At 48.9% G+C, this 14,964-nt stretch overlaps 4 protein-coding genes across 4 annotated transcripts; 2 read left to right on the forward strand and 2 right to left on the reverse strand.

The window, feature by feature from the left end:
- Positions 1–2,915: 2,915 nt before the first annotated feature.
- N7503_005982 (patatin-like phospholipase domain-containing protein) lies at positions 2,916–5,091 on the forward strand (the record flags this gene model as incomplete). Its single annotated transcript, XM_057065529.1, has 2 exons — positions 2,916–4,352; positions 4,405–5,091. 2 exons carry the CDS (start codon positions 2,916–2,918, stop codon positions 5,089–5,091), a joined length of 2,124 nt encoding a protein of 707 aa, XP_056923272.1.
- A 1,437-nt stretch (positions 5,092–6,528) lies between these two features.
- Positions 6,529–8,004, reverse strand: N7503_005983 (uncharacterized protein; the record flags this gene model as incomplete). Its single annotated transcript, XM_057065530.1, has 1 exon — positions 6,529–8,004. The coding sequence occupies one exon, from the start codon at positions 8,002–8,004 to the stop codon at positions 6,529–6,531; it is 1,476 nt and encodes a 491-aa protein (XP_056923273.1).
- A 1,995-nt stretch (positions 8,005–9,999) lies between these two features.
- On the forward strand, positions 10,000–10,391 carry N7503_005984 (uncharacterized protein; the record flags this gene model as incomplete). The annotated part of the gene is made up of 2 exons (XM_057065531.1): positions 10,000–10,074; positions 10,119–10,391. 2 exons carry the CDS (start codon positions 10,000–10,002, stop codon positions 10,389–10,391), a joined length of 348 nt encoding a protein of 115 aa, XP_056923274.1.
- Positions 10,392–10,918: 527 nt separating this feature from the next.
- On the reverse strand, positions 10,919–14,279 carry N7503_005985 (tetratricopeptide repeat protein; the record flags this gene model as incomplete). Its single annotated transcript, XM_057065532.1, has 3 exons — positions 10,919–12,018; positions 12,079–13,883; positions 13,939–14,279. The coding sequence occupies 3 exons, from the start codon at positions 14,277–14,279 to the stop codon at positions 10,919–10,921; spliced, it is 3,246 nt and encodes a 1,081-aa protein (XP_056923275.1).
- Positions 14,280–14,964: the final 685 nt, after the last annotated feature.

Genomic DNA, 14,964 nt, shown 5'->3' on the forward strand with positions numbered 1-14,964 from the left:
CTCGTCGGATTGGTATCATACTTCTGAGTCGATCCCCGAGCAAAGGCCCATCAGTGGGTCTCTCCGAGTGGTGGCCCCCCCTCATGTCCTCCGATCGACATACAAAACTTTGACGAAAAGGCAAGAGAAAAATTTTCAGGAAGTCGCAGGTTGTCTGCACAACAATCTATCTCAGCCAGCACCGATCTAAACTCGAAGCAGCCACCACCTCCAGCCGCCCATGCAGCCCGGGTGGAAATGCCGAGAATCAACGAGCGCAGTGTTTGGCTGACTTGCCCCGTGCTCTTTACTTAGATCCACTTCTTTTGTTATTTTTTTCATTCTTTTATGCACAAGTGAAGCCCGCTTTTCCTTACTCGCTCCCGAGTGGTCCTTGCCGGATCCTGCGGTTGGTCAGCTGCAAGTCTACGACTTTCTCGTGCAGCAGATCAAGCCTCTGTGTCCTTTTTGAGCAGCTGATTGGTTTAAGGCAACCTTCCTCATATCGCAATTTGGCGATGAATGGGAGAAAAAATGTCTAAACCAAAAAAAATTACCCGGGTCACGCAAAACAGAGAATGAAGACGAACGCGGGCCGTTTGTATTGATGGTGACTCCAATGAACCATCCTATCAGCCAATGACGAGGCGGGGCCGACCAATGCGCACGCTATCTGGGATGATCCGAGTCAGCTCGCACTGACATCTGACATTCCACTGGATCAAGAAGTGGAGTCGACCCGATTTTTAGGAGAATCTCCAAATAAAAATACATAACCTCATGAGGAAAGATGACATCAAAAGAAAAATCTACATGGGGAGATGGTGGGATGTGAAGCATTCCACATTTGTCTCCCCCCACTATCAGACTATACACACACACCGCTTCCTACATTCTTGGGGATTCACCCGCTGGGCGTCAGTTGAGCCATGGTTCGACGTGACCCCTTCATCTCGGGTCGAATGAATTCAATTAATGTGACGGGGGCCGCGCAAGTAGATTTGGATACATCGTGCTTCCAACGTTGCCTGCGCCTCACCCCCTTGACCCGGGGCTTCTGAGACGTTTCAAAGTAGAGAGACCTATACATTGTAGAAGTTGTGTTTTGTCTTGGATCATTGAGAGAATCATAGAAGCGCCCCCGGAGGCGGGGGTTTTTATCTAGGAGATAAATGTATGTGCTATACTACATTCCGCACCCCAGATGTTGCAGGCGCTCGGTTCAACATCTGATCCTAACCTTGCCTGCAGTTGCAAGGAGTTCGCATGCAGCTATCCTTGCAGGTTTTAACTCCGCCTGTCCCTCTCTGTGCCGCCCTCAGCTTGCCGCGTTTTTGCGTCTTTTTACGGTCAGCTCCCCCCTTCAACAATGTTTGAAGCACATGGGAATCTGAGAATCAGGAATTGGAGATCAGAATCAAGGAGGGGTTAAGCCACATGAGAATGCGATCGACCAGTTGCCCCGCCCCCTTGAATGCGTACGCAGGGGAACTCTGAACGAATTTGACGTCTCTCGGACGTGGACCGGACTTACTCCACTCCGTCGATCCAGCACGAGGAGACGATAACTCGTCCAAATCGTGGGCGACATCCTCATTGGGTAAGACGCAGAGTCATTTGTTGCAGTGCCAAGACCGGTGGCTTGACTGAACCTGCATCTTTGCTTTTTGACATCGGAGAGTACTCACGCCACAGATACTTCGAGTGTAGCGATCTGCGGAGAGCCAAATAGAGATGGGGGCTACGGGGTCACTTTCTTTTTCCATGGCGGATTATCTTTTACACAACTTCGTCTACACGGGCACTAAAGTAGTGGAGGGTGACACTCGCTTCCGTCTTTAGTGCTGATTGTCAACATGTCTAGCTAGAGTAACCTAAAAGGTGTCGGCGGCTACCGCGCACCACATTCTAATTAAATGCAACGCGTACCACCCATGACCTCTGCCACTCGTAATGGCTGTAGTCGGAATCTGAGATCTGATCGGGGTAGCCGACAAGGTACCTGCAAGAGGCTGGGGGAAAGGAAAGCGAAGCCACGGTGTTTGCTTTTGCCTTCTTTTCTCTCATTCGGTCGATCGGCATGATCAGCAACAAGGGGCCACAAGACGGGGATTGTACATAGAGAGGGAAAGGCTAATTCCTAGTAACCCAGAGGTTAATTAGCCTCTCACCCGCAGATCGGGGTTAACGGTCAGGTGATCATAGCTCGGTTTTATGCCGATGCTGTCCTCTCCCGTGGGCGGCTAAAACAGGAGCCTTGACCAGCCCATAGGGTGCTTTCCTCCCCATGACGGCTCCGATCAAGCCTATAAAAAAAGTTTTTCGGCCTATCACCATCCTTGTTCAGCCCTGTGTTACGAGATCTGAACGCCTCACATCTAGCGGTGAAGCTTTGCCCTGCGCGCCGGACGTTTTAACTTTCTATTTCCATGGTAAATCTTGGTATAGCTTCCTTTTCTATGGTCCGTATGGAGTAGAGATGGAGCAGTTCGGAGGTTCAATGACATGAGATAAGTCAGACCCGTAACACCGCCCGGTGTACTAATTTATTTTAGCGTCGTTCGATCGATCGATAGAAATCTCTTCGGAGATGATAGGAAGACTGGCGCAATACTCCAGTGACTTTGCCCCGCGGTCGGAAGGAAAATAAAAAATTGACTTCGATGGTTTGAATTGAGCTGATAAACCCCGCCATAACAAATTTCAGTGTTGATCATGTAGCTCAACCATGGATCCTTTTCCCTTATCTCTGCGGGGCACTCTAACCAGCCACAACCCAGTTCCCGTCAGCCACATGCCCCACTAACTGTGGCTAGCCGGTCCTGTAACTAGTCATGTGATGCTGACGTCGACGTTGAAAGCTGTCCCAACCGGATTCGGTTGCTTCAACGTAGGAGCTGTACCTGGATTGGGATTTGGACCATTATGCCCTGAACATGTCGGCGGAGAAGGCATCACCTTTTGATCAGTATGATCCGGCAGGATTACCAGACTTTGACCATGATTTTATGGATCCCGACGAGCTTGACCGCTTCGAGAGGGCCTTGAATGCCCCGGAAGCTTCCCCACTGGTAGCCATCAACGACTGGCGCCCGATTAACCAACGAGTACGAAAGACACGCGGTCGGCGGAAAACCCCGAAGCGAAGCAAGGACGAAACCAGAGAAGGAGTCCTATACACGGTACTCAAGTGGCCATTTCTGTTTACCGTGTTCGCATGGATCGCCTTCTTGAGCTGCGGTTACGTACTGGTGCGGGTGTACATCTTCCTATACGAACAATGGGTCACATGGCGGGGCAAGAGAGAGCGGCTCCGCCGAGAGCTGTCTTCGAAGACAAACTATCCTGACTGGCGAAAAGCGGCCCAGGCGTTGGATGCCCATCTTGGGAATGAGGAGTGGAAGCAAGCGGACGCTTACGCTTACTATGACTCTGAGACTATCACCAGGGTTGTATCGGAGCTGAAGAAAGAGAGAAAAAGGGCTGAGGCTGAGCTGCAGCACGAGCGCCCGGGCGCCGCAGAGCCTCCAGCTGTCGAAGATCTTCGCTCCTTGCTGGAGGCCTGTGTCAAGAACAACTTCGCCGGAGTGGAGAACCCTCGCATCTATAGTCAGACCTACTCAGGAACCAAGGACCTAGTTCAGGAATACATCGATGAGGTACATGCCTGTATCCAATTAGTGTTGGATAGCAAGCAGATCGACCGAGACACCAAGAAACAACATTTCAAACAACTTGATACCAACTTTGGACGCACGGCGCTTTGTCTGTCGGGTGGCGCTACATTTGCTTACTATCATTTTGGGGTGGTCAGAGCATTGCTGGACAACGATATCTTACCGGAGATTATCACGGGGACGTCAGGTGGAGCACTAGTGGCAGGATTGGTGGCCACTCGAACCGATGAAGAGCTAAAGCAGCTGCTGGTACCCGCCCTAGCCCATCGCATCCGCGCTTGTCATGAAGGGTGGACCACCTGGGTTCGTCGTTGGTGGAAAACGGGCGCTCGGTTCGATACGCTAGACTGGGCCAAGCAATGCAGCTGGTTCTGTAGAGGTTCCACTACATTTCGAGAAGCATATGAACGAACAGGGCGCATCTTGAATGTGTCTTGCGTTCCCTCAGATCCTCACTCCCCGTCTATTCTGGCGAATTATCTCACTTGTCCGGATTGCGTCATTTGGAGCGCAGTGCTCGCTTCTGCGGCAGTTCCCGGTATTCTGAACCCGGTTGTGCTGATGTACAAGAAGCGCGATGGTACTCTTGCGCCTTACTCCTTCGGGCATAAATGGAAGGACGGTAGTTTGAGGACCGATATACCAATCAAGGCACTGAACTTGCATTTCAACGTGAACTTTACCATTGTCTCGCAGGTATGACCAGTCAGCCAATCCATTTGAGCTCAGCTATTAACATCATTTTTAGGTCAATCCGCATGTAAATTTGTTCTTTTTCAGTTCCCGGGGAACTGTGGGTCGACCAGTCACCCATCGCAAGGGTCGTGGCTGGCGCGGCGGCTTCCTTGGTACGGCGATTGAGCAATATATCAAACTAGACCTCAACAAGTGGCTGCGCGTGCTTCGGCACCTTGAGCTTCTGCCAAGACCTTTGGGCCAAGACTGGAGTGAGATTTGGCTACAGAAATTTAGTGGCACAGTCACGATCTGGCCGAAGACTGTGGCATCGGACTTCTACCACATTCTCTCTGACCCGACGCCGGAGCGGCTTGCGCGCATGATCCACGTTGGTCAGCAAAGCGCTTTCCCAAAAATTCAATTTATTAAAAACCGGCTGAACATCGAAAACACTATTATGAGAGGCCTTCAGCAATGCTCCGCCACTGGACGCTCTTTATCCCCAATTTTATCTCGTCGGTTACCATTTCCGGACAATGAAGACCCCCTGGTCGAGCGATTGGATGACAACTTTCCCGAACGCCATGACTACAAAGGCGATTCGACAGACGATACTATGTCCCAATCAACTTTCTCGCGCTCACATTCCCCAACCTCAAATCCTAGGAGGGGTAGCCTTATGGAGGAAATGCGCCGCCAGTCAGCCGTCTTCTTTGACGATGACCTTTACGGCGATGACTACGCTGCCGTCACCTGAGATTAATCGGCGGCTCATGCGCCCGGATATTATCTAGCAGCCCCCATGACGTCGAGCCGGGTCTTACTCATTCGGGATACTTGCAGCCCCGCTTTCCGTCATGGTACTTCCGCCCGATGTGATATGCGATATGACAGGCGGCTCATGCTGATCTCATCCTAAGCTACGGGTACTCTCGGATTTTCCATTATATTTATCTGATGTCGTGATTTATCCTTTTGCGTCCCCGCTATTCATACCCTCATGGAGTTCTCTCAGCCAAGCCTGTATACACGTTCAGCCTTAAACTTAAAGCTTTGTATTCTCAGACTGTTCCTTACGAAGTTACGACTATCTTCTTTTGGCCTTTAGCTTTTGTTGTGCGGGACGGTGCGGGGAAGTCCCATGTCATATACATATTTTCGGCCATTCTTATCAGCCAGCGTGTACTATTATATTGATATTTCAGGAATGGTCCACTAAGGTCATCCCAGCTGTTAGTCTACGAAATCCATAACTATTATCATAACCCATGCATGATCGACACCCGCAGTAGCGCAGGCGATACCAATATATTCGATATGATACCACTCATAGAAGCAATAATGACATCACTCCAAACTATATAATTTATGCATCCGCGCATCATTCTATTATACAAAATAGCCCCTGAGCGCTAATGTGCTGCGAGATGCTGTCATTTAATTTATTATACTCCTCCAGGACCTCGCTATCTACAGTCGATCTATTGCCAAGGTGAGTATAAATTATGGTAAATTTGTTGATCGTCGGGCTAGGTTGACCTACCCGCATAACCTCGTTGATGGTCGATGTACTTACATGGGCCGTTGCCACGTTCTATCTGCAAGTAGAAAGCGCATGTTGATCTTCCAAGTTAATTCATTCAGCGGAATAGTTTACTTTGTACAGGCTACCTATTACTGACGTTTTCTGGACCCATCAACCTTGGAACCTTGGAACCTTAGAAAGCATCCACCCATGAATGCCACAGCTGCATTACGCATTGTTGCATTCCCCAACCACCTCGACAGCACACGATGATCCAAAAGGCACTAGGAATACGTCACGAGTACGCTGGGCGTGCATTGGAGACCCCGGACCCTAATTGTTTGAGATTGGACTGGATAATATACAAACAAATTTATATATAAAAACACAAGGTGTCCGGAGCCTCCACCACGTGCCTTGATATACCCTAATCCTCACCAGCTACCTAGGTAGCCAATACAGCACAACAGGATAAAGGCTCTTGCACTTTCAGATTTGAGGAAACTAAGGGTCGCCCCCACATTAGGTCTCCGAAGCTACGCCGACGTTTGTTTGCCCGAGTGAATCCAGTGAAAATTTTGTAAATCTACTCATTTCTAGGTGAGCTTCTAGTCGCGGTCTAGGAATAGTATATCGCCACTGCGAGGTCATATTCACAACCGTTGGATTTCACAAGCCCTTTGAAACCTCCTGCACTTGTAAATCCAGCTGAGTAACATCCTCCTCGTCCGAGGAAGACGATACACTTCTACCTTCCTCCCGACGTTGTAACATATGAATCCCCACAACCCACAACACAAGCACAACACTGCATACCAAAGCAGAAGTAAACCCAGGTCGAAAGCGGGGCGACTCAGCTGTCCTCCAGACAGCATCGTCATACCAAATCATCATGATATAGCAGAACATATTAGACACGGCAATGACAAACCCGCGCATTTCATGATCACCTTTCATCAGATCCGGAAACCAGGAGAAGTAGACACCCGGTACACCATAGGCAATCCAGAGTACATAGTAGCCAAAGTATCTCGCACCCAAAGGGACGTTCCACACAAGTAAAATCACAATCCCAATGAAAGTCCCCGCTTGCATGACAGTAATCATCTGCCACCGTCTACCTCGAAAAAGTGGGGAATCGGAAATCATTCCTGCAGCAATCTGCGCGACGACTGCGACGGCCGACTGTCCTGTTGGTAGGACGTTGACTTGTGAGACAGAGTATCCTTCCGCTTTGAGCCATAGTGCAAATGCTGGCTGCTGGTTCGGACATGCGGCTTGCACGAGGAAATATCCAATGGGTAAGACCCAGGCTTGCCAATGGCGTGCGATGCGAAGAATCTTCCACCGATCCCACGAGGATGTCCCCAATTCTGCGAGTCCATCTGAAGCAAGTCGGCGACGCGCAAGCTGGATCTCGTCGGCTGTGAGGTAGAAGGCGCGGGTTGTCTCGGGGAAGTCAGGATTGCAGACGAAGCCCATTAAAGCACAAGGGAGGCCGATGATCCCGCATATAATAAACAGCCATTGCCAGCCCGCATGACCAAGGCGTCCATTCAGACCATCGTAAGCGCCTGCTTGGAGGTATCCGCTGAACATGGTGGCTAGCGAGGTCGTGGAATAGAATATGGTCACGCGTTTTGCCCGTTCGTTCGCCGTGTACCATGAGCCGATGAGGTATACAATACATGGGAAATAGGCTGACTCGAAAAGACCGACCAAGAAACGAAGGGCGTATAGCTGCTGGACTGTACTCACCGTAGCGCAGCAGAATGTGCAAATTGACCAGAGCAATTCACAGCTTGGGATCAGAATCGAGGGACGGACGCGTGTGACGAGGATTACTGCTGGAATTTGGCCGATCACGTAGCCAGCCGTGAAGACATTTGACATGTAAGTCAGCTCACTGCCGCCCATGTCAATGGCCTCTTTCATGCCTGAGACATAGGCATTGTCGATGTTGGCTTGGGCCAGGTTCTTGCAAAAGTATCCTAGGCATGTATAACTCAAGAGGTAACAATCCAATTTGAACAAAAAGTGTTTCTCTTCGCTTGGTTTGTCAGGATCATCCCAAACATATCGCTGGATGCCTCGAAGGGCACGAATGTAGCCACTTCTGGGCTTTACTTCGTGAGTTACGGCCATTGTGAAAGCTGGCCATGAATATGCTAGAGGCAAGCTTGTTTAAATACTGCGCGGGGTTTGATTCGTCATCTATGCATGGTTGCTGACGCCATGGTGCCTCTAGATGGCAAGGCATGGCGATGTACAGCTTTGTACGCAAGTCAAGGAGAATGAATCACTTAAACATATTGTATGCTTTGATTGATAGCCCATACGCTGATGAGGAGGTTGATCATCAACTTTGCTTATTGTACAGAATAGTAATGTCTTATCAAACATAAAGATTTGGATCCGAGGAAGTTTGGATACTTTTGATATGTATGGACCCAGCCCCACAAAGCTTAGTATGCTAACCGAAAGTCCCGGCTGTCAATTTGTTAGCAGCATGATTTGCCCCAAAGCTCGTTCATGAAGCCCCTCATGTCGTGATACCTTAGTGCAAAGAGCCATCCCGCATGATAATTGCGTCAACATTGAGGCTTGCCCACTATTCCGAAATTATGCACATCTGAATCATGTTCTCATAGCACTACCAATCCTTTAGATAAAAAGGGCATTGAATCATTGTGTTTGATAATCAGAAAAAAATAGTAGACCCCGCATGAACGAGACAAAGCACCTTGTCGCTTAATTCCTGTATTCGATGATGCCATCGAGCTTAGCTCTCCCCGCTGACGCGGCAACAAGAAAAGAAATGCTGCTCTTCAACTTGGAACATGAATGCGCTGCATCATTGCAGGAACCTCATAATCATGTCTGTGACTTTGAGCCTTTCGATGGACCAGGATCCTGCCAGGTCTACGGTCATGGCTTTCCGTACGGGCTTCACGTTCAGCCCCAGCCAATGGCGGATGTACAACCCATTTAATCGATGACTTGGCCGCTTCCTTAGCCGAGCTAGCACGATCCGGCCACATATCGAACTATTGCAGGAACACAGTGCGGTGGTATTTAGTAGTCTGGAGCATGCATTAAAGGAAAGGTTTTCATGACTGATAAATGTAATCGAACGAGCTCGCGTTCGGTACCGTATGTGTAGACTGAATTCGCAGGAGAACTGAATATTGTTGATTGTATTAACCAATGGTACTTGGAGGTTTTTACTACGACACCACAAAGTGTTAGTAGGACACCTCACTAACCATCTCTAACCTAGCTTAGGTAATTGGATAAACGCAATCTGATCGTTAACTATCACGTTCGCGTTAGGCAAGGTACAAAACCCAAGCAGTGGCAAGTCTACGAGTGGGAACACTAGGTGCAACCAAACATACATGTGTCTCTCGCTAGCGATATGTAGCAGTAAGGCAGCAGTTTTAGAATAGCTTAACATAAAGTTTGGATAATCGCATGGAACGTCTCTAATTCTTATGATTTATGTCGCTGCGTTAGATCTTATAGCCAGGGTGCTTTTCTTTGATATGGACACTCCGTACATACATTACCTGAGAAGTTGCGTAGTAAATATCCCGAGTTACAAGTGCGAAATCTATTCAAATACGGATAGTAAGGTGCCATAGAAAAGATTTGTGGCATCGCAGTGGCAATGTCCTTGTATTTCATGAGCTGATCCTAAATGAGAATCGCGGTTATCAAGCAGGTGAAGGACTAAGATCACCAAAATGCAGATATTGAAACCGAATGATGATCTTGATTCTTCGCGTGATTGGTCGATCTACGTGAGAGGAACTGAGGAAGTGATCCTGGGATATCAATAGTGATCTTGGGACACCCTCACTCCTCCTTCCAGGGTATAAATACCCCCATTGTTTTCTTCTCTCCCTCTTCCTTCTTCCTTCTTCATCCACCTCCCACCTCCCACCTCCAAGTTCTATCTTCCACTTTCAACTTTGAACTTGCTTCTTCATTCCACTCCGAACTTGCTTCCAACCCTTCCAAGTCCCAACTTCATTCCTCTTCTTCTTCGAACTTGCTCCATCTCTTCCATGTTCCAAATCTCACTTTCAGATTCCATCATGCACCCATGCATGCAATCATTCTTCAAATTGATGCATCATGTCAAGCCTCCTTGACACATTGATCACACGCTCCGATCAACACCCACTCTCAACTTGCCTTGACAAGCTCAGGGTATGTTTACAACCATCATCCTCCATGCTTTGCTAATCTTCCAGATTGTGCGAGTCTTCCCTCCTCCAGATGGCCCACCAAAATTTGCTTGCCCATCAAACGAGTCTACCGAAAAGCCACTCCTCCTCCCCAAGCATTTTTCGTCTCCAAACACACAGCTCGAGCTCGTCACTCGGCTACCATCCGTCATGAAAAATCCAGTGAGGTCGCCGCCTTCTAATTCGAAACTCGACACCGGATACAACATGAACCCCTTCAACGTTTCATTGTGGTGTGAAGGCACAAGCCACAGGTTTACAACGACAGGCAAGCGGTGAAGAAGCACTGGCCAAGAAACAACTTGTTTCTCAAGTCCTGTCTCAACAGACATCAGGTATCTATTCAGTTTATGTGTTAGGATACCCACACTCGACTTCTTCAATTCCCACTTCATGAACAAAACAAACACAGCACAACACAACACAACACAAAACCCCAAAGAAGATGGGTCACCGATTAGCGTTGAATGCACTGTGACCGGTGGAATGTGAAAGGACTGATGCGTGTGTTTATACTTTGATTTGATATGTCGGACAAGATGGGCAGTACTTCCAATCATGTTGATTTTTGTAACAGACTAGCCCCAAGAAACAATGCTCTTCTATTCAATCTTTACATTTTTCTCTGATGCACGTACCCAGAAGTGCTTACAGGATAACTCTTTGGGAATGATGTGTTTGTCCGGAATACTTGCAGGATTGTGGCATTATGACATTGCTCAGGGCCATAGGTAAGAACTAATCTGAGGTCACATTATCGTACACATTGTAAGCACATTGAAGAATCTCTTAGCCAGCGTTGCTAATTATATAACAAGCCATGTATCAGTGACAGCTTTCGCGGCCTGTTCATCGCCACCGAGTGTATGAATACATTGCAAGGCATAGGCAGCTTCACGTGTGAAGTCTTCTACAAACTTCCGTGAGACCTCAGCTTGATGTGAGGATTGGTCAGCCTCACCCATTACCACATCGGCTCCGTCTACTGGGACAGGTGCTTCATCACCCTGTTCCTGGATCTCTTGCCCGAGCTTGAGTACCTTTTCGTATCCCTCAATGGCCAGGTGACCCAACCCAAGACCATGATAGGCTCGTGCAAAATTGAACTCCATTTCTTGTCGCTCCTGGAGCAAGGTTCCAGGCTTCATTCGCACCCGGCGGTATTCATTCAGGAAGGAGATTCCTTGCATAATCAAGTAGTGTCGGTTCTCAGACTGTCGTTTGAGAGAGTGGTGGATGAAGCAAAGCCCGATAGATAGAAGTAAGACTGGGTTCTGATCATCTAGAGCATATGCGCGGAAAAAGTAGTTCAGAGCCGGGTAGAAGCTGCCTCCTGAGTAAAGAATATGTCCGTAAAGGATAAGAAGGGCGATGTCGAGTGACTCTGCGGGTATTCGCTCCCCAGATCGGTCCTTGGTTGTAAGAGAGGCACGTTCCTTCCAGAGAGATGGCCGAACGAGGTTAGGTTTGTTCGGATCGTCTGGAAGGGTGAAGTCCATTGCTTTGATCTGACGGAGCATGAACTTCATGTTTGGGGAATTGAAAAATTGTGGCTTGTGTGCATCACCAGAGATACGACTCAACATGGAGAAAAGACGATATGTGTCAGTGACAAATTGGTATTCCTTGATGAACCATCGCGCTTCATGCGCCAGAGCTTCCTCGTCATTCGCCCGAAGGGCGCAGGTAAACCAGCAGACATGAATCAGACGCGATTTTGGCTTGGAGTGGAACCAGATACTGGCTACAGCCGCAGAATTGAGCGCGTCGTATGCTTCTTCAACTTCTCCCTGTGAGGTCAGGAGGAGCGCATATTGAAGAAATAGATCAAGCCAATCATCAAATGATATGCCATAATATTCGTCGGGTATAGTATCTGACAAGGATTCATCGGGACGATCATCACCTATACAAGGATATTAGCTCGGAGCCATAGCCAACTTGTGAGGAGGGGGGCTTGACTCACCTATACTTTTCTGGAGACGACCAGCTAACTCGTGAGCTTCGTTCAGCAGAGTAGCACCCTTGCCTTTGTCTTTCCTGTGGTATCCCTGGAATTCCATTTGCCGTGTCATGGGATAGAAGATTCGGTTGGATCGGAAATCACGAAGTAGAGCATCAGCAATGTCAAGCCAATCCTCGGTAGCTTCATAAACCCCATCTTTAACTTGTGGTTCCAGCTCCTGCAATTTCTGGTACAAGAATTGAACATCCTCTATTCGCTGACCTTCTTCCCCGGCGGGCGTTTCTCGGTCAGGACTCAAGGGTGCCAGGCCTGTAAATGTCGTAGCTGATTTTGGCGCAATTGGTATAGGAGCCCCGGATTCGGCTTCCCTGAACTCAGCTGCAAGCTGCTCTAGTCTTGCGTCCTGCCTACGCCGGGATCTGCCTTCCTGTCGCCCAAGTACAACTGCCTCGTTGATGTACTTCAATGCCTGGTCGCTCATGCCAAGGCTTTCGTACAGCTTGGCGAGCGCAACTCGTGATTCCATATGTCTCGGGTCATGCTCGGCCACAGTCAGATAGCCTGTTTCAGCCTCTTCCATTTTGCCGAGTTGCATACAGCAATCAGCCATTGCCATGAAATAGCCGATATCTGCATGCTCATCAGTCTCCTGGATCGGGAGATAAAACCGATAAGCTTCTTCGGGCAACCCGCTATCCTTCAGGGCATCTGCGACCTCGCGGAAGAGATCACCAAAATCAAAAATGCGGGCACCTTCCGAAGTGTCATCCGGATTCAGCCATTCAAAGTGATGAAGAGCTTCTTGGTGGTGTTTGTAACCCATTTTGAGTCGAAAGAGCCCCATTTTGATGCGAAGTTCAAGGGGCAACCCAAGTCCATATGAGTCTATGGGCCATTGGCCAGGCACATACCCATTAGTCTTGATACGACGAGGAGCATCGTTGAAGTCCCATTCTCGGTCATCGTCCTCAAAATCATCCCAAAGTGCATCGTCGCCGCGACCCAGCAGCCATCTGGAAACGGACTTTAGGGCACGGAGTCCTTGAACAGGTTGACCGGTAATGCTAAAAAGCTCGACGTAAATGTTGACCTCAGACCAGCTAAGACGAGTATCCTGAGGATCAAGGGACAGGTAGAATTCCATGCTATTTACCCAGTGGTCGATGGCTTTTTGGACTTCGTTAAGGTCGATGTAGATTTCCGCCAAGTGTCGAAGGGCCCTTGCATTGTGCGGCCGATCCCTTAAGATACGCTCATACTCACCAGCTGCCCTGCCGTTGTACATGAGTTCACGGTAGATTGCGGCTCTCTGATATCGAATATTGTAGTTTTTAGGCTCGATTTCAATCACACGGCTGTAGCAGTAGATGACATCATTTAATGCCCTTTTGCGGTCTTGGCCAGCACGCTGCAAAATAAGACGCGCGACCTTGAGCCAGACAGTGGAATCCTTGGGCCGGGTGTGAGCGCCGTTAAAGAGAGCCGCCAAAGCCTTATCCTTTTGGCCTTGGGCCAGGAAGATTTCAGACAATAGGGAATGGGCCGGGAACATTTCAGGGTTGTTCTGGATTGCACGCATCACTCGGTCCATTGCTCGATCGTAGTCGCCATCGATGAATGCTTCGGTAGCTTCTGAGTGCAGCATCTTGAATTCTGGACCAGGCTCTAGAGGTTTACGAGGGCCTCGTTTTATGCCCTTCCCACCACGGGCTCCATAACGACCTGAGAAGCGTCCCCCGCCTCGACGTTGGCGTCGACGTCTTGCATCAGAATCAGAATCATCATCTTCCGGCTCTTCATCATTGCTGGGAATGCCATTAGCTAGTGAGGTTTTCTTTCCCCTCTGGTGAAGAAACATACCTCTCGCTTTGGTCTTCGTATGCAACATAGTCCGAGTCATCATCTCCCTCGTCAACCCCTCGAGGATCCGGTGTGAAATCTTGGCTATCCTCAGAAATATCGCTGTATTCATACTCCTGTTCTTGATACTGAGCTTGATTTTGGGCTTGAGTAACACGTTCTGCGGCCTGAGAGGGCAAGGCGGTTCCAAAGAGTCGAGGATCAATTGCCGCAGCAAAGACATCTTCAGGAACGAATGGTTGATTCTCAACCCCCTGCCATGGATACTGCACCTCTTCATCGATTTCTGGATAGGCAGCATAGTCATTTGGATGATCCATTGGGGTATCCGAGTCTGCCATGGCGACTGATGATGCGACGAAATGACTTATGCATAGAACCAGAGCGTATCAATAAGATAAACCAAGGTCTTTCTTTCCCCTCTAATAAAGCGTAGGGTAAACCGTGTATGGCAAGTCTGGTGCAATCAGGCCTAGGCTAGCGCTGGGACCATGGCCCAGACCGCGTATAGAAGCTCGCACTTGGAGGTCTTGTCGCGGGCGTTTCAAATGCAGGGGCGAATGTCCATAGTAACCCAAGCTCCACCCAAAGCGACTAAATGCAAATTGGAAAGTGAATTAGGAAAAGTGAATAGCTTGGAAGATAGAAAGGAAATCAATTCCAGTTGGTTTTCCCTTTCCATTCCAGAATTCGCGGGAACCCGTGATCGCCTTGAAACCGAGACACACTCGCTTTTTCTGCCGCAATTTCTCTTCTTTCTCCTCTTCTCCACCATCTCTTTCTCGACCTCTCCTCCCCTTTCATCCCCGTTTTTTTCTTTTCTTTTGGTGCCGGGACCGACAGGGCTTGCTGTGTTTGACACACTATTGCCTTCCTGGTCCTGACTTTCCTTCGTTCGGACCTAATACCGATCGCAAATCTCCAGGTGTCTTTCTGGCTTCCGCTTCCTCCTGAGGTGCAGCCCACTGGACTGGTCTGTGCCCCATTACTTGTCGCCTAAAACTCGAGATTTGGGCTTTGCGGATC

Source organism: Penicillium pulvis, assembly GCF_028828015.1.
Source record: "Penicillium pulvis strain IBT 33274 chromosome Unknown contig_23_segment0_segment0, whole genome shotgun sequence".
Lineage (NCBI taxonomy): Eukaryota > Fungi > Ascomycota > Eurotiomycetes > Eurotiales > Aspergillaceae > Penicillium > Penicillium pulvis.